Raw genomic sequence first — 18,459 nt, 5'->3', positions numbered from 1 at the left:
AATTTTATCAAATAACTAACTACCTATTTTTAAATTAACTTATAAATTAAAAAAAAATACATTTTAAGTAAGGAGTAAAAAATAAGTAGTTAAGCCAAACACCTTCTTAATACTTAATAAATATTGAAATTATCTCTAAAATTATAAAATTTTAAATTAAATTTTAATTAAAAATAAATAAATAAATAGAATAATTTTACGTTTTGGACTAATTGCCTAGCCTGATTTGATTCAATAACTGAACATATAATACTTATTTAACAGAATCAGGTTTAAATCTCTACTCTTCTAATCTTTTACTAAAAAGAGAAAAAAAAAGTTTGACATTCAAATTAAATTAAAACCTTAAAATCTCTAACAGTTTTTAAATTACTTTAAAGGCCTATTTCATTTGATCAAACATTAGACTTATTTTAGGGTAAAGTTTTGGTTGCAGGCCTGGATTGGCACAAAACCCTTAAAATTATCAAAGGAGTTGCGAGTGCCATACAGAAGTTACAAGGGTTTACACCTGCACTTGTCCGCAGGGATATAAAGCTGGACAATATTCTGCTTGATCAGGTCAATTAATTATTCATTTTTCTATAAAAGTTTTACATAAAAAATAAAAAATAAAAAAAAGCCTTTTTCTTTTGAGTTTACTGAATTCTAATTGGCTCCCATGATTACAGAAATTTACCCCCAAACTAGCTGATTTCGGGAATGTTACGCCAGAGGGAGAAGATGGTAACTTTTTTTTTTTCTTCAGATTAAAAGTATAAAAAATATATTAAATTCTTTTTTTATTTTTTTGTACTTTTTAGCAGGAAGCAAAGCAGAAGATATTTACAGCTTTGGAGAAATACTATTACAATTAATAGCGAAGAATGAGAAAAACTACTACATTGGAACAACTAGGCGAATTGGGGATTGGGCGAGGGAAAATTACCCTCAAATAAAATTACTGCATGCAAAATTAGAAAAAACGGGATGCTCCAGGAAAGTTGCCAAGGCAATTACAGAGCTTGGATTGGAATGTGTCGAGCCACACCCATCAGATCGCCCCACCATTGCTCAAGTTCTTGCCAAGCTTGATTATTTATCCTAAGCTAAGTGTAAAAAGAGAAAATCTTTCCATCCTTAAGCTTATTTAGTGCTCTTATTAAGCACAATAACATTATTATGATCACAAAAACTTGCTTATGTTGTCCGGACAGCATAATAAATATTTATTTTAGTTAATGGGTGTGCCAATAAAATTATAAAGTTATGTACTTGGATTGCCTCTACTGCTGTTAATTAAGTGTTGGTCTTTTATTGGTTGGGGCTTAATGTTGACTAGGCCTTATGATGGTAATGGATTGATGGTTATTGGGCTCATAGTCATTAGATAAACTTAATTTAGAGTTAATTTATTTTATTAATGTCTTTTTGCTTGCAGTTTTTTTTTTAATTTTATTTTTCATAAATTAAATATTAAATATAAATTATTTTTATACTAAATAAATAATTATTAATAATAAATTTATAGAATTCAATTTAAATCATTATAAATTATGTTTAGGAAGGTATTATTAAATAAAATATATAATGAAAATTAAAATTATAATTCAATTAAAATTAAAATTAGCATTTTAATGCTATATTTAATTGATGATGCAATAAGTAAAAATAAATAATAAAATGAATTTTTATTTTATTTTTACGTTGGGCGCGCCCTTGCGCTTGGCTCTAGAACCTCTTGGCGCGGGCTCAGCAGCTTGGGGCCTGGGCCAAGCTCACTCGTATCTCTCTTCCCATTCCCTCACCGTCACCGTCTTCAAAGCCGCACCACAGAAGCAACTCCTCGCCGCAGCACAAGACAACGTCGCCTGCCTTCAACCTCGCTGCATTACTGAAGCAACTCGTCGGTGCTCCTCGCAGGTGAGTACTTGAATTCTCATGCGATCATTTCACAACTGACAGATCTTTGTTTTTTGTTTTTCTGTTTTTAAATTTTGTTTCTATGTGAAGCTCTGTACCATTGGTCTTTGAATTTTTGGTACTGTTCGGTTGATTAGGGTTTTGGTTTTAATTCTTTAGAAACTTTTAAGATTTTTGCCACAACTCATAAGCATGTTATTTAGCTGTCACTTTGGCAATGCAATTTTTCTTTAAAATCAAGTTTAAGCGTCGCGATATGGTGTGGGAACTTAGTTTTGTTTGTTGAATTGGCGTTTTCAAGCTGAATGAAGGCTTTTTTTTTTTTTTTTTAATGATCATATAGACCGATGTATTTGCGTGATTACTTCTCTGTGATGGTGAGGACCTAAGCATGCTGTTAATACCACCATTCCAGTCCCTTTAATCTCTAGAATGCCTAAATACCAGTAGTTACAGTTCTAACAGGACATTTTGGTTTGTGGGTATTCATGGTCATGCCTAAATGCCTGTAATTACAGTTCTAATTGCTTCCCATGCAGTATTCCTTTTGCCAATTTGGGCTTAAAAGAGCTGCAAAGTTCAATTTAAACAACATTAGACATGATGTATAAATTCAAGGGCCAAATTTGCTAAACCTGTCCAAACAGGCTTCTCATTGTCTTAGGCATACCTTGAAAGCAACTTCAATTTGGCTCAGATGAGGCAAGTTGTGGCCCATGTCCAAAATTGGCTTTCTAAGTTTTGCTTAATTCTGTACTCTCGCTGTCTCGTTCACATCTTCTCCATTAATGTCAGTGTTTAGAGACTTTTGATCAAAACTAAACCCTAATTTGTTTGTCCTCACTAGCTACTGCAGGAGTGGACGTTCTCTTTATAGCCTCCTTTATTGCAGGGTTCAGCTTTTCCAGGTGATTTCTAAACATCTTTCTCTCTTCTTTTTTCTTTTTTTTTTCCCTTCAGTTTTTATCACAATCTCAAATCCTATTTTTGTTGATTTTAGGATTTCTTCCGGTTCCTAATAAAATTTCAACTAGATTTTGGGGCGGGGATTAGAGGGTGATAGTAAAAAGAGATGATGTATTACAATGTAAATATAAATCATATAAGAAACAATATTTAGTGCGCATAATGTTATACAATTTCAGAGTATAGCAAGACCATGGAATTTCAACATATCATCATAACTTCCAAATGAAGAAAAAAGAAGAGGAGGGGAGAAGATCTTGTGAATGTCTTAGCAACTATACGTTGCATCCTTATGGACAAATGCTAATACTAAAAGAAACCATCCTTTTTATTAAGGGTGCATCGAAAATCTTGCATAAATTATCAATAGTTGTCCAGAAACCCATGAAACTAAGAATTAATTAAGATGACCCAGGTAGTTGCTCCAAAATAGTCAATGTCATATTGATTCCTAAACATAAGGAAGCATTCTTTCTTACTTCAAACAATAGAAACTACATTCCTTCTTCAAACAATAGAAACTACATTCCTTCTTACTTCAAACAATAGAAACTATCATCTGGAAATCATGGAAGAGCTTATTTTCATAGATCTCTAGGCTCATAACTAGAGTCCAGGGACACTTTCTGCAGTTCATATAGATATCATCTAAAAAGCCCCATATGTTGTTTCTCAACTAAAAGCAATCAAGTAATTGGCAGAACCATATCTTTATTTTTTAAACTAAAAAAAATCCTAAATAATAAACTAATCGAGGAATGTGCAATTTCTCTGAAACCATAATTGCCATAATCATCAAAACCTCGGTTGTGGAGAGGGGAAATTCAGCTTAATCATACAGATTCGAATTGTATATAAGGAAGAGGTATACCAAAAGCACCCCAAAATCATTCGCTAGAATTAAGGGGGAAAAAAAAACTTAAAGAGACGGAAAAACTACTCATCTTTTGTTTTTAAATTTCTGATTGATGATTTAGAGAAACAAAATGGGTAATTAGTTGATGTTAAAAGTGATTTTTTTTTTCTGTTCTTTTTTGCTTTGGACATCGTACTCATGTTCTTTTGATTATGGAATATGATTGCAGATGATTCAATTAATTTTGGGTATTTTGATGACTGTTTTGATAACTTGATATTTCATGAGTAATTTGTTTTGTTGCATCAGTAATTCAAGAAATGTATCACAGTGAACACTTGAAATTGAATGATCTGATTGAAAAGAAACCATTTTATGAGCTTAATGTTCTTTATATTATCAAATTTTGAAACTCAAGAAAGTTTGCTCTTTTCGAGGATAATTTGCTTATTTGATGTTCTTTTGAGTTTAATAGTGAATAATTGTGCTTCAGAGTAGTCTCAATTGTAGAGAGGACCTTATTATATTAGGCTTAAAATTAAGGGGCAACAAACTGTTTGAAGTCATATAATTGGACCATTGGATTGAACTAGTTGGCCCCTCTCTTTGTCCACCAATTCCCTGTTTCTTGCGCTGCCACATATACCATTCTTGCCATTTTGTTTCCCTATTTCCTTCTATCAGATTAAATTCAAAGAGTTTCTGACCAATCTCATTTCCCTCTATGCTCTTTCTCATGATGTGGCCATCACAAACTATGGCCTTCATTGCTGTACTTGTTGCAAACAATTTACTAACACCACCATGATCAGTGATAAATGATAATATTTGGAATGATAATGTTGCTGTTATGTGTCTTTTTCTAAGTTTGGTTTGATTGAATCTTGATTTTCTCATTTGTTCAGTAGATAGCATCAAAAGATAGGCAGATGAAGTCAGTAGTGGGGATGGTGGTGTCTAATAAGATGCAGAAGTCAGTGGTGGTGGCCGTCAATAGGCTCTTCCACCACAAGATCTACAACCGCTATGTCAAACGCACCTCCAAGTTCATGGCACATGACGAGCACAACCTTTGCAACAATGGCGATCGAGTCAGTATCTCTTTCTCTCTCTCTCTTTTCACAAATATGCGTATATAGGTTCCAGTCACTGTGCAGTGGGCTTTGGTTCTATGAGTATATAGGTTCCAGTCTCTGTGCAGTGGGCTTTGGTTCTATGCGTATATAGGTTCCAGTCTCTGTGCAGTGGGCTTTGTTTCTATGCGTATATAGGTTCCAGTCTCTGTGCAGTGGGCTTTGGTTCTTTGTCTTTGTGTGGAAATGTTAGATGCATTTTCCATATTCTGTTCAATACTACTGCAAAATATCAGACTTATCACAAAATCAGTCCTCTTTCCGGGACCTAGAATTGAAATAGTTTTCTGAGTGTTGTTGGAGTAGGTCTCCTAGGTGGTTGCTGAGAGGCCATAGTAAACAAAGTGAAGCAGCAATTAAAGGGGGGTTTGTTTGATATGTAGAATGTTTTGATCTGCTAGTATTTCTTATGTGTATATATATATATATTGGGATGTTTTGGTTAATTGCTATCGCTACCCCATTTATAGGATTGAAATTCCTGCAGAAAATATGTTTTCTTTACTGGCATTTTGTTGGATGTCTAAACCAACTCATTACTGTGGTAATAATGCTATTTGGTTTTTAAGCTCCCCTTTTCTCATGTAGTGAAGGAAAGAAAAGAGGGCACTTATAGCCTCCAAAGTTCAAACACTTGAAATCTCCTTTTAACACATTGCATTTGCACTACGGTTTTTCTTTCTCAAAGTCCAGTTAAAATGGTGTTATCTATGGAAGTAACGTCATGGGAATCTTTAAAAACAGAAGTAACCAACTGAACAGCCAACTCTTTTGTGCCTGCTAGTTCTGTTAGCTGTTTCAAGTCATCATTCACCTGAAATTCTTACCTACTGCATTGCTTGCATGTAAAGTTCTATTCCCATTTACTTTATGCTGGCCATCATCAAAATTGTAGACAAAAGAAAAGAAAGTGGAAGCATATCCAAGCAAATGGAAGTATCCTACTCCAGTTCTTAAAGATTGTTTGTTTATTTGTATGTTGAGTGGGCCAATTCGACAATGTAACTTTTCTTAGGTCATTTCATGCTGTTATAACCCAGAATTTTATCCATCATCGACATTTGTTCAAAACATAATGCAGTTCACTGTTGTAAGCTTTAATCTACTCACTTGCCAATATCTTTCCAAAACTTATTTTTTTGATGCCCTTAATAGGCAATAATGATGATCTCTTTCCTTGTGCCTATTTAGCCACGGGGGGTTGGTTCATAGGTACAACATTTGTAACCTCATGGTATACCCATGGATTGGACAGTTCCTATTTGGAAGGCTGCAACTCCTTAACCACGCAGTTTCTACTCCTGCTAATAGTTTAGCACGTACTTTGTTATTATTATAGGGTTCTATAATTTTTTTTTAATTGGAGATAAATGGCTAGTTCTTAATAATGATCTCTCCTTTTTGTCTTATTTTATCAATAGTTAGAAGTATTTCATTTGATCATTTTCAGTTTTGTTCTTATATACATCTGTAATTCTGATCATTGTTGACTGGGTTTCTATGTTATTGTGATTTCATATACACCCCTAATAGCCAGGGTAGTGAAACCTTATCTCAATCACAAAAAACAAAATGGTTTTGAAATGCTCTGTTGTTTCCTGTGTTTTGCCTATTAGAGCCATCAGCCATATCATGTCTATTCTCTCAATGGAATATACTAGTGAAAGGCACCCGTAAATTGCGAGGAGCTCAAAAGGCAGAGTTTTGAGATAAACTGCTGATCACTGTGAAAACATCCTGTCACTTTTTCATACTTATAATTCATGTAGAAGTAATTGTGCTTCATATCATGGGGCTTTCTTGTTCGGCCTTGCCTTGTGGTGGTTAAATGCCTTCACTTCTATGCGATTGTTGCGCTTATAATATGGTCAACCTTATAGCAATATGAACTATGGGACTATAATGAAAATTTAGTAATGCTTCACCTTCATGTGGTTGTAGAGTGAATGGTGGAAAACAGAAACGTTTTTTTTATTTTCAACCCATCCTTGTCCTCCCCCTTTATTTTCCCCTTGTCTATTGTCTGTAGTAAAATGAGTAATTACACATTCAAATGTACTGTGTTTTATTTTATTTTTTTATCAAGTGCAGTGTTAGTTTCTTATATATTTGGATAATGACAACGAGTATAATGTTTCCTGCAAATGCGATATCAGGTTAGACTGGATCCTTCTAGGCCATTAAGCAAGCGAAAGCATTGGGTTGTTGCTGAAATTCTGAAGAAAGCGCGAATTTACGTGCCACCATCAGCTGATAACTCTATGGGTTTAGATAGCAAAACTGAAGCGCAAACTTCTTCAACCTCTTGAACTTAGATCAAATTCAAAGTTGCAAAAAATGAGAAGTATACTGAATGGTGTAAACGTATATGCTTATGGTCATAGGTTTCACAATGTTGAAAGTTTTATCATCAAATTTATAACCTATATAAGTTTGTGGGCTTTTTTAGATGCTGTCACGTATGTCTAGACATAAGCTTCTTTCAATTCTTATTTAAATAATAAGGAAAAATTGTGAAAAATATGGTAACTACATATGGCATACTTAATATCTTCATGTTGGCTAGTTTGTTTGTGCTCCTGTTTCATAAATGAAATGATTTAGCAGTTCAGATTGGTATATAATAGTGAGAAAATGAGTTGTATCTTTGGCTCCAATGATGTATTAGTATATGGAGTTTAAGGTGTCACAACATATTGCATTTGATTTTTGTTTTACTATACTTGTTTTTTCCTTTTCTTTTTCTTCTTTTATCCTCAAATACATTTTAGGTAAAAGCACCCTTTGACATTTGCAATCATGGGTGCATGTAAACATGTTTCAGCACTTTTTAACTAATGTGATATGGTTTGGGCCCTTACACTGCTAGATAGAATTGTAGTAGCATGTAGTGGAAAATGGTACAAACCCAAGTTGAGGCCTTGTGCTTGTGTATTTAAAATAGTAGCTGATATTATATATATATATATATATATATATATATATATATATATATATATATATATATTTTATGACGGATGATATATATTTCATTCAAGATATCTGGAAATCAGGATAGCCAAATCCTAAAGATTTGCTAAGAATGAGGCATTCAAGATGATCTAGAGAAACAAAATGGGTAATTAGTTGATGGTAGAAGTGGTTTTGTTTCTATTCTTTTTTGCTTTGGACATCTTACTATCATGGAATTTGATTGCAAATGATAAAATTAATGTGGATATTTTGATGACTTCGTGAATACTTCATGAATAATTTGTTTTGTTGCTTCTGTAATTCAAGAACTGTATCATAGTGAATGCTTGAATGGTCTGACTGAAATAACCCATTTATGAGCTTAATATTCTTTATTATATCAAATTTCCAAACTCAAAAAAGTTTGGCATTTTGTTATAATCAAGGACATAGCTACAACTTTTTTAGCACTGAAGTGAAAAGATGGTCTTTGTCAGTTTATCCTTACAAGTTAAAAAGAATATTATAAATAAACAAGAAAATTTGTCTTTAGAGTTTATTAGCTAGTTTGATTCATTTATAAGTTAGGATAAATATTTTATTATTATTATTGATGGATATCATATATAATATTCTTTTTGTTCATTTTTAACTATTATATTTAGATTTTGTACAATGATTAAAAAAAAAATTAAATAATTTAATTTTTATAAAATTATATTAATAATTGATTAAATTATTTTTTATTTTATTTAATTATTTATTATATTTAATAAAAAAAATTAACTTGAAAAAAAATAATTAATATTTTTTAAATATGATAAATAATTTTAAATAAAAGAAAAACCAACATGCAATGGATAAAAAAAAAATGGGCGGAGGAATAGTATATAGTGGCTTTTGCCTTGTGGAATCCCTATGGGAGGAGAAAACTAGAAAGACCAAGAACAGAGTACGAGGTCTTCAATGAAGACTTTGCAAGCTTGACAGCTTGTTGATTCTCAAGACTATGTTTACATCTCAGCCAACTAATACCATGGATCCACTTGTCAGTAAACAAGAAAGCCCTCGTGCAAATTATTACACATTCCATGAATGGCATCTTCTAGATTTTTAAAGGTAAATTGGCACGTTTCCAATCGATGCAATTCTAGTTTTCAACAAAAGTTTCTCGTGAAAAACAAAAGCTTTCCAGGTTGTAGAGACTCTAGAAACCACAATATTTTTATGCCGAAATTCTATTATGCAAAAATATCATAAAATTGAACAAAGTCAATTTTTAATAAAAAATTAAAAAATTAAAAATTAAATATTACTTTGATAAATTTTAATTTTTTAAAAAGAGTAACTATTAATTTAGTTTATTAATCTCGTATTAAACATCTCCTTAATAATTATTTTTGAATGATATACATAAGATCTTATATAAGTGTAGCCTAATGAAATAGAGGAAAATAATCAATATGACCATAAACTAAAGCATTGTTTTTATAAGCATTAAAATGAAAGGTTGGCCTTTTCAACTTATTTTTTTTGTGATTTATAACTTAGTCTATAAACTTAAAAAATATTATAAAGTAATTTGACTAATTTATAAGTTATGATAAACACCTTTTAAATTAAATAAAAAATTATTATATGAATAAATTTAATTAGAAAAAAAGTAAGATGGTGATATATCATATGAAAATAATGATCAAAAGTACATAAAATTCTCTTAATATAATAAATTAGAATAATTTATAAAGAGAAAATAAATAAAAGAAAAGAGAAAAGTCAGAATAATTCTTCTTTACGCGTAATCACTCTGTTGATAGAATATAACTTCTTAAAAATTAAATGAAAAAAAAAATTGTAAGAGAAAGTCAGAATCATAAGACCTTTTCCTAAATTAAATGGACAAGAGATTATAAGAGAAAGTAATTAGGAATCACTAAAAATATATGGGGATAACTATCATTTCTTAATATGGATGATTCTTGCTCCCATATTAGGGGATGATAATTATCCTGAAAAAATGAAGCCGACTCTCATTTATGAAAAATAGAATGAAAAATAGAAATGACTCTTTAAAATTATATCTTAAAAATTTAGGAATGCTCTCGTTAAAGGGATAAATATTATGAATGATTTTTGTCCTTACCTAAAATTTAAGGAATAATTTTTAAAGTTATAAGGTGATTTTGATGGTTTCCTAACTTTTTTTTTTTTAGTTGAGAGAATGGAAATAATCTTAAATTATTACATTCTCAGCATCTTAAACATACTTTATTGTGGAAAATATACAAATAAGATGCTAGCTTTTGAATTTGTTTATTGTTTTTACGGCATGATGAGTTATTGCAAGACTTCAAGAAGACTTAAGAGAAGCCAATAGTAATCATTCTGATGTTGAATAAATATTATATATATATTTTTTAAAAAACATGGCAGAAAGTTTACTCAGAAAGCTATAACTTATTGTATCCTGTGGGTGATGTATTACTAACCAACTTCTTTTCACATTAGTTTTCCTTGGTCCTTCATGCGTGTTGGTTTGGTTTGGTTATATTTAAGCATTAAATTAAAATTTAATTTGATTTGATTAGTTTAATTATTTTATTAAATTAACTAAATTAAATTGAAAAATTAAATTTTTTAAAAATTTTAATTAAGACACGAGATGTATAAGTAAGATTCACTACTTATAAAATTTTAATTTAATGCTTAAAAGAATTAAATATACATATTTAAAACATAAGAAGCACCAAAAGGAAAATTTAATTTAAAACTAAAAAAATGGAGATAAAATTAATTATGTATATGCATGTGAAAGTAGACTTGTTCATTTTTTTTATTGTTGGGTTTCAAATAGTTTAATCAGGCTTGGCAATTTTACTTATTCATAAGCTTAAGTTGTTTATGCTTGGCTAGAACCTTTGCTTTGTTGTTTTCCTTAGATTATTTTTTTCTGTTTTGTATTTTTATAAGGTTTTTTTCACTTAATATATTTTGTCTTAAGAAGAATATAACAGGACGGTCTGATGATTGGATATAATCGGATATTACATGTTAGGTTTTCTTAAATTTCATTATTAATAAAAATTACACATAAAAAAGCTTAACTTAATTAGCTTAGTAAAATTAAAATATATAAATTTAAGTATTATATGAATAAATTCTATTAGAAAAAATTGAAATCTTGATGTACCATATATATGAAATTCTTATTTAGATTTGGTCTATTATGAATTTATGATACAAATATATGGGATTTATATATTTAATAAATGAGTCATATTATATTTCTTATGTCTAGGGTTTATCACGAACCAGGTTTAAATAAAAAAAAATTAATCATACAAAATTCTTTTAAAATAAATCAGAATAATTTATATTTTATTATTTACACGTAATTACTGTTTAGGTAAAATAAAATCATCTTCTTAAATTAAATTGATAGAAAATTGCAAGATAAAGTGAGAAAATTACCAAAGGATGAAAGATAAAAAATGGAGAATGGGCATATCCTCAAATTATCCTATACCCATTATCTTAAATATACTTTATTTTGGAAAATATACGAATGAGATGCTAGCTTTTAGAATTTCTTTTTTGTAATATATATACAAAGGAGGGGAAAGCTCAGGAAAAAAAAAATCACTGACTATTAACTGGCACAATTGTTTGGTATCCTCCATGCATGTTGATGTTGGTGATGCCCCTTGCATTTTCTCGGGAAATTCTTTCTACCGGGAAAGCTTTCTTGGCAATTGGAAAATCTCTTCGGCCTCCACTTTATGAAACCTGATCCCGCATCGCCATTAATTGTTATTCGACAGACTTTTAATAAATATATATAATTTTCATTTAAATTTAAATTTAAGACTTTATAATTTTAAAAATGACTCTAATATCATCGTACAAATAATTGTAATTGGAAAAAAGTGAGATCATAATATATTATATTTGAAAATAATCATCAAAAGCATATAAAATTTTCGGAAAAATATAAAAAATACTATGTGGTTTCATATTTTGACATTTAAGATATCTTGATTTAATTTTTATCAGTTTTCGTCATGTATTTTCTTATGTTAACAAATGTAATACAAACCATTAATTACCATTAAATGTCGTTGACATAGTGAACATGGCATTGACACAACGATATGTAGCAAATATGCTGCTTACGTGGTGACATGTAGGTGCCATGTTATCAATTTTAACGTTATTATTTATTTTATCACCTAAATGTGAAAAATTTAAAGTATATATCCCTAGCTAATTGTAAAAAAATTGATTATGTGACGCTTGTGCCGTCACATAAACCTATCACATATTGTCATATTAGTGTCAAATCAACGTTATTTAATAGTGACTAAAGGTTTTATAATATATTTGCTAATAAAGATGAAAATACAGATATCAAATTAATAAAAATTAAACTACAGTCTCTCATGTATCAATGTACGAAATTATACAAATATTATTTTTACTTTTTACTATTTTTTCAAATAAAAAATAGAACAATTTATACATGATTAATTATGCCTAATCACTCTTTAGGTAAAAAAAATTAGGGAATAGACAACCTTAAATTTATACAATTTACTATTTTGTACGAGAAAGCAAGAGAATTAGAAAATAATGAAAGATGATATGGAATAGAAAACCTTAAATTATCCCATTCCCATTATCTTAAATATACTTAATTATGGAAAATATACAAATAAAATCTTAGCTTTTGCAGTTGTTTATTCTTTCGTGTGGCCGGATGACTCTTATCTCAAGACTTCAAAAAGATCAAAAAGAAATCACTAATCGCTTAATTTAGCTTATTCCATGGTTAAAGGCATATAATTTATTTTATAAATGTTAAATTTGAGTCTTTGCCTTTTAATTCTTTAAAAAAAAAATAATCATTTTAATGTTAAATAAATATTTTTAAAGAAATTTTTCATTAAATTCGATTCATTATGAACTCTAGATATAAATATTTAGAAAGTGAAACTTATTATATATTTTGTATTTTAAATTAATAATAGATCGAATTTAAATAAGAAAAATCTATTAAAAAAATAATGGAATGTTTACACAGAAAGCTACATTAAAATTGTAGCTTGTGGATGATGTTTCTTAATTACTCACCAAGTTTTTTTCTTCTTAATTTTCTTGGTTGGTCATTCATGCAGTTGGAGATGCCACTTGCATTTTCTTGGGAAAGCGTTCTTGGAATCTTGGAATCTTGGCTCTTAATTAGAAAATCTCTTTGGCCTCTACTTTTTGAAAGTTACTCCCCATTGCCATTGCGATTAAAATTGGTATTGAAAAAAATCAATCAGCTTTAACTTACAGTGATTTGTGAGATTATGAAATTACCTATTTGAATTTCAATTAAGTTTTAGTCTGAAATTATTTAAGGTAAACTATATGGATTATTTTTTATCATTCAGTTCTGTTAAATACTAGATTTACATCAACATTCAAAATTTATAAATTCTTTGAAACTATTCCATTTCACATTGTCTCATATTAGACATCTCCCTTCTCATTCTCACTCCTCCTTCTACTAACATATCACACTTCCACATACTGAAGTATTTGATTCTCTTTATCATATATGACCAAACAATTTTAAACATTAATCTACAAGCATTCTCTAGCGAATGGGATCATTTCTAATATTATCTATTATCATGTTACTAGATATTTATCTTCACATTCGCAATTACGTCACATTTATCTTGAGTATGTTGTACTTTAAATGCTTAACATTTACTTCCATAGCATATAGTTGCTCTAATCACAATCCTATAATATTTCAATCAACATCAAATAAAAAAAATTATTATCGAGAAAGATAATTTTTTAATATAGAGCCTAATGGAAAAAGTTAAATCTTTCTAAAATTTTATAATTATGTCTTATCATTTTTATTTTAATAATCTAGCTCAATTTTAAAGGTTAGTTGTAATTAACTAAAACTTAATTCGAGTTATAGATTATTTAATTGGATCATGTAATTTTTGAAATATTATAATTTAATTTATTATTTATTAAATTATTATGAGAAAAATTTAAATTCAATTTACATATTGCTGATCATTTCGAATTAAGATGTTAAAATTTTTAAAGAAATTTAATTTTATGTCTTTAATGTAATTTTTTAAAGAAATTGAATTGAATAAGAAACAAATGACGTGAGGCCATGAGGCCATGGAATATTAGATCCGAGATTGTAAGAGAGAGAGAGAGAGATGATTACGTACCAAAGAAATAAAGGTGCAAAGAGAATGGAACTTAATTAGCCTTAATTTCTCCAATACATGTGTCTTAATTGAATGTAATTTACTAATTTTCTTTTCCTTTATGCAAAATGCGATGCTTCTGCATTTTTTTTTATTATTTCGTGCTGCACGATGAATTATTTATTCCTTATTCCAAGCTTTCAAAAGCAGCAATGAGAACAATTATTGTGATATTATATTATTATCAAAGATACATAACATGGTAGAGTTTACACAGAAAGCTGCAACTTATTTAGAAAGATGATGTTTCTTAACAACTAATTAAGTTCTTTTCTAAATATATTAATTAAATATCAATGAGCTTTATTTCATTAGTACTAAAGTTATTTATAAAACTGTGAGGACTTGAACCGAGTGATATTAGAGTTATCTCTAGAGCTATAAAGTTTAATTTGAGTCTCAATCGTAGTTGATATACCAAAAAATCACTACAAGAAATAAATATTAAATTTAGCAGTAAAAATTTTTACTGTTCAAATTATGGTTCAATAAGTTTATGATAGTAATATAGGCCTTGTTACGTGTATTGATATTATAAAATTGTGGCAGTAGATATTTTACAATAAAATTGTGATCGCTAAAAAAAAAGTTATTAATAGCAATATTTATTGTTGCCAAAGATTTATCAATCGATACTTATTAACATATCACTACAAAAAATAATAAGTTTTGTAATCAATTGCTAATTCGTTTTTTTAGTGTATATTTTTTTATGTATTATTAATAATAATTATTTATATTGCTACTTAATATTAATTTTATAACAATAAAATTAATATCGCAGCAAAGAGCATGTGCATAAATTATTGAATATTAAAAGCGTATATTGTCTCAAATATTTTGGAAAAAAAAATATAAACTAAAATGTGGAACACATCAAAGAGCATATATTCGATCAAAACCACCGCTTTGCCTTTTTTTTTTTTTTAATAATTTTTTTTATGAACTATATGTATATATATCTCATTTCCTTTTCTACTTGTCATGATCAGGTGAAGTGATCATAAGTATGGGAAATTTTCTGTCTTCTTGCTTCCAACACAGAGATCAAAACATTACAGAGGACGGTGAGCTTATCTCTCTCTCTCTCTCTCTCTCTCAAATTGGAATCCTTAATGGAGTCTTTATATTTAGGCGAGATTTTTTGTAAGTTATAAATTAGGCCTAATTGCATAAAGAATTTTAAATTAAGTGTGTTTTTTTCTTCTTTTATTTATTAGACTCTAATAAGGTTTGAAATTTTAAATTAATTCTGTTAAGATTCAGGAGACATAATAAAGTTTACTCTTGAGGAATTAAATGCTTACACGGATACGTTTAGTGAAAGAAAATTCATCGGCTTGGGAGGATTCGGTCGCGTTTATCGTGGAATCATCAAAGGGAGGCAAGAGAGACATATTAATGGCCAACATATAGCTGTTAAGTTCTCCCGCAACGAAGTTGAAGAAGAACGAACCGAGTGGATGGTAAGCAAACTTAGAATAATAATTTTTAATATCTTTTGTGCAAGGGACCATTAGATCAAGCAAAGTTAGGCATACTAGCTGGTGAAATTGAAGTTGTTTATCTATGTTCAGGCTGAAATGGAGTACTTACCAAAAGTGAGGCATCAAAATATCATCAAGCTAATTGGATACTGTGAAACTCAGGAAAGGTTCTACCTTGTTTATCCATTCATGCAAAATGGGACTGTCTTGGATAAATTATCAGGTTATCTATCTCCTAATAAATTTCTAATTATTATTGATGTTGCTTCAAGGTTGCTCAAGGAAAGGAGTGTCCAAAAGGCCAAGGGGAATATTGTCCTATCCCAAACCATTGTGGGATATTAACAAATATCAACCAGCTTAAACATGTGAAAGATTAGGATGCGTGCATACATCCATGTTAATTAACTATATCGATAGTTAGTTATAACATGTGAAAGTTCCTTTTTTCTTGATCAAGAAATTTTCAGAATAGTTCTGACATAATTTGTTCTTGAACCCTCGCTTTTTAAAATGTAATTCAGCTCCATTTGTGAGCTGAGAAACTCAATAGATTCATGTTAAGTAAATTTTGTAATGTTTTTGGTTATAGGCCTGGATTGGAGCAAAACCCTTAGAATAATCAAAGGAGTTGCAAATGCCATACAGAAGCTACATGGGTTTACGCCTGCACTTGTCCATAGGGATTTAAAGCTGCGCAATATTCTGCTCGATAAGGTTAATTAATTATTCATTTCTATATATATATATATATATATATAAAGCATTTTTTTCTAGTTAACTACTAATTCTACTTGGTCCCATGAGTACAGAATTTTATTCCCAAAGTAGCTGATTTGGGGAAGGTTACACCAGAGGAAGAAAATATAAACTCATCAGGTAAAATTTTTCCTTCAGATTAAAAATATAGAAGGTCAATTACATGTTGGATGATAGATCTTTTTTCTTTTCTTTGCATCAGGAAGCAAAACAGATGATATTTACAGTTTTGGAGAAATAATATTGCAACTAATAACGAAAGAAAATATTACCTACATTGAAGCTAATTCTAGCGTGCCTCGGCGAATTGGGGATTCAGCAATCAGAGATTACCCTACACAAAAATTATTGCATGTAAAATTAGAAAGAACTGGATGTTCCGAAGAGGCTGCCAAGGCAATTACAGAACTTGGACTGGAATGTGTCAAACCCCAGCCACAAGACCGCCCAACCATTGCTCAAGTTCTTGACAAGCTTGCCTATTTATCATAGGCCTAGCATAGTGAAAATCTTTGCATCCTCTGGTTTATTTGGATTTGTTTTGTGCTCTTCGTGTTGGAATATAGATAAATGTTTGATGCCTAGAAATGTGTGTGGCTTATAAATAAGTGTCGGGCATTTAATGAGGAGTGTTGATGCTGTATGGTGACTGCCATATATACTCATCTAAAATAGTGTGTCATATAACGTGGAGCTATCTATAATATTATTGTTTTGAGGATTTTTTTTCAATTATCTTATATGTTATTCATCTCTTTCCCAATTATGTGGTATTGAATCCTAAACGCTTCTAACAAAGTGGCATCAGAGTTTGCTACAAAGCATGGCATCAGAGCTTGACGACTTAGTTTTGGAAATCAGAGGTGAAAGTGAAGAGAAAGAAAAGAAAGAAAAATGCGCTCATGAAGAAAATATTTCTATTGAAAGTGTTACTCCAAGTTTAGATAAGAAATCTGCTGAGAGGATTATTTGCATTTGAAATTTCCGAGTTCGTGACAAGAAGGCGACTCATTGAGAAACTAGGAAAAATGCCGTGATTGTGAGAGATGATATATATGTACCGGATACATCTAATAATTTATCGTGAAGAAAATCTGAAATGAAAGATACAAAAGTGTCAAGCAACAATCAAATGTGCGAAAATGGAGACTCAGGTTTCAATTATTATGAATATCCAATTTAAAATGATATTAAAAAAATTGATCAAAAAGCCATCAGCTATTTATTTATGTAAAAAATTAGGTCCAGATAATTTTTCTAGTTTCGTGGCTAAAGTTAAGTTTGAAGACATGTTTGAAATGCACAAATAATATAGTTACAGGTCTTACATGAAAAGGAATGCATAAAATGAAGTTGCATTATGTGTGATTTGACATTTACATGGAAAGATGAGTATAGAAACCTACAGATTTTAATTACAGTAAAACCTGGATTAGTACACAGAAAGATGAGGCTTGTATTTCAACAAAAGCCCACTCTGAATTCTTTTCTTCTTAGTAAGATTTGAACAGGAATGACCACACCCACACCACACTATCAATCTAGGTAGCTACCAGCTAACTTAATGCAGAGAGTGAAATGTTAACGAGCAGATGTATGATACTCCAAATGAGCTGCCAAGGCACTAACAAAGCTTGGGTTCAAGCCCACAGCACCAGAACGCCCAGCCAGTGCAAGCACAGGTCCTTCAGAGACTTTCAATTGCAAATTTATGGTAGAAGCCAAACAGAAAACTTATCAATATGGTTTAGGTTTAGGATGCAGCAGATATCCACTAAGATATTACAAATTGGATATGCAAGATAACTTATGAAGAACCTATGCACTAAAAAATTTTCGTGCATCGTCTTAGTTGGATTTGAATTGAGGAAAAGTTATAGGGCAACCTCTTTTGATTTTTTTTTTCTTTTTTTTAATTTGAAAGACTTATTTGATTTCTTTAAAAATTTAAAGGGCTTACTTAGAACTCGACAAATGTTAAAAATTTATATGACTATTGAGTAAAACTTTAAGCACATAAATAGGACTTTTGCTTAATATTTATATCTATGATTTTTCTATTTCCGGATGAAATGGTAGTAGGCAGCCTTTGCTTCTCCAACTTGAACTCTCAT

General features: G+C 30.0%; 3 protein-coding genes across 8 annotated transcripts in view; all 3 read left to right on the top strand.

Annotated features, from left to right (window-relative positions):
- LOC131172809 (serine/threonine-protein kinase RIPK-like) overlaps positions 1 to 570 on the top strand; it is a 29,699-nt gene extending 29,129 nt beyond the window's left edge. The window contains exon 5 of the mRNA XM_058134340.1: positions 437 to 570. Within this exon, the coding sequence (XP_057990323.1) occupies positions 437 to 570 (134 nt within the window). The remainder of the gene's footprint in view (positions 1 to 436) is intronic.
- Positions 571 to 1,699: 1,129 nt separating this feature from the next.
- Positions 1,700 to 7,378, top strand: LOC110649706 (uncharacterized). 6 transcript variants are annotated; one of them, XM_021804390.2, is made up of 4 exons: positions 1,700 to 1,902; positions 2,759 to 2,810; positions 4,633 to 4,815; positions 7,014 to 7,378. In XM_021804390.2, exons 3-4 carry the CDS (start codon positions 4,654 to 4,656, stop codon positions 7,164 to 7,166), a joined length of 315 nt encoding a protein of 104 aa, XP_021660082.2. In that variant the 5' UTR covers positions 1,700 to 1,902; positions 2,759 to 2,810; positions 4,633 to 4,653; the 3' UTR covers positions 7,167 to 7,378. The 6 variants fall into 6 exon arrangements, with proteins under 6 accessions (XP_021660082.2, XP_021660079.2, XP_021660080.2 ...); XM_021804387.2 differs by having other exon boundaries at positions 4,630 to 4,815; XM_021804388.2 differs by having other exon boundaries at positions 2,750 to 2,810.
- Positions 7,379 to 15,094: 7,716 nt separating this feature from the next.
- On the top strand, positions 15,095 to 17,066 carry LOC110641479 (serine/threonine-protein kinase RIPK-like). Its single transcript, XM_021793204.2, has 6 exons — positions 15,095 to 15,166; positions 15,360 to 15,565; positions 15,677 to 15,809; positions 16,179 to 16,303; positions 16,399 to 16,465; positions 16,548 to 17,066. Exons 1-6 carry the CDS (start codon positions 15,109 to 15,111, stop codon positions 16,835 to 16,837), a joined length of 879 nt encoding a protein of 292 aa, XP_021648896.2. The 5' UTR covers positions 15,095 to 15,108; the 3' UTR covers positions 16,838 to 17,066.
- The last annotated feature ends 1,393 nt before the right edge of the window (positions 17,067 to 18,459 follow it).

Source organism: Hevea brasiliensis, chromosome 14 (assembly GCF_030052815.1).
Source record: "Hevea brasiliensis isolate MT/VB/25A 57/8 chromosome 14, ASM3005281v1, whole genome shotgun sequence".
In the NCBI taxonomy this organism is placed as follows: domain Eukaryota; kingdom Viridiplantae; phylum Streptophyta; class Magnoliopsida; order Malpighiales; family Euphorbiaceae; genus Hevea; species Hevea brasiliensis.
Note: the sequence above shows the minus strand (reverse complement) of the source record. Positions and strands in the feature narration are given on the sequence as shown.

Coding starts and splice junctions, on each gene's coding strand:
- LOC110649706 (XM_058135220.1), top strand. CDS start 4,654: ATGAAGTCAGTAGTGGGGATGGTGGTGTCTAATAAGATGCAGAAGTCA. Junction 4,816..7,013: donor TTTGCAACAATGGCGATCGA/GTCAGTATCTCT, acceptor ATGCGATATCAG/GTTAGACTGGATCCTTCTAG.
- LOC110641479 (XM_021793204.2), top strand. CDS start 15,109: ATGGGAAATTTTCTGTCTTCTTGCTTCCAACACAGAGATCAAAACATT. Junction 15,566..15,676: donor AAGAACGAACCGAGTGGATG/GTAAGCAAACTT, acceptor ATCTATGTTCAG/GCTGAAATGGAGTACTTACC. Junction 15,810..16,178: donor TGTCTTGGATAAATTATCAG/GTTATCTATCTC, acceptor TTTTGGTTATAG/GCCTGGATTGGAGCAAAACC.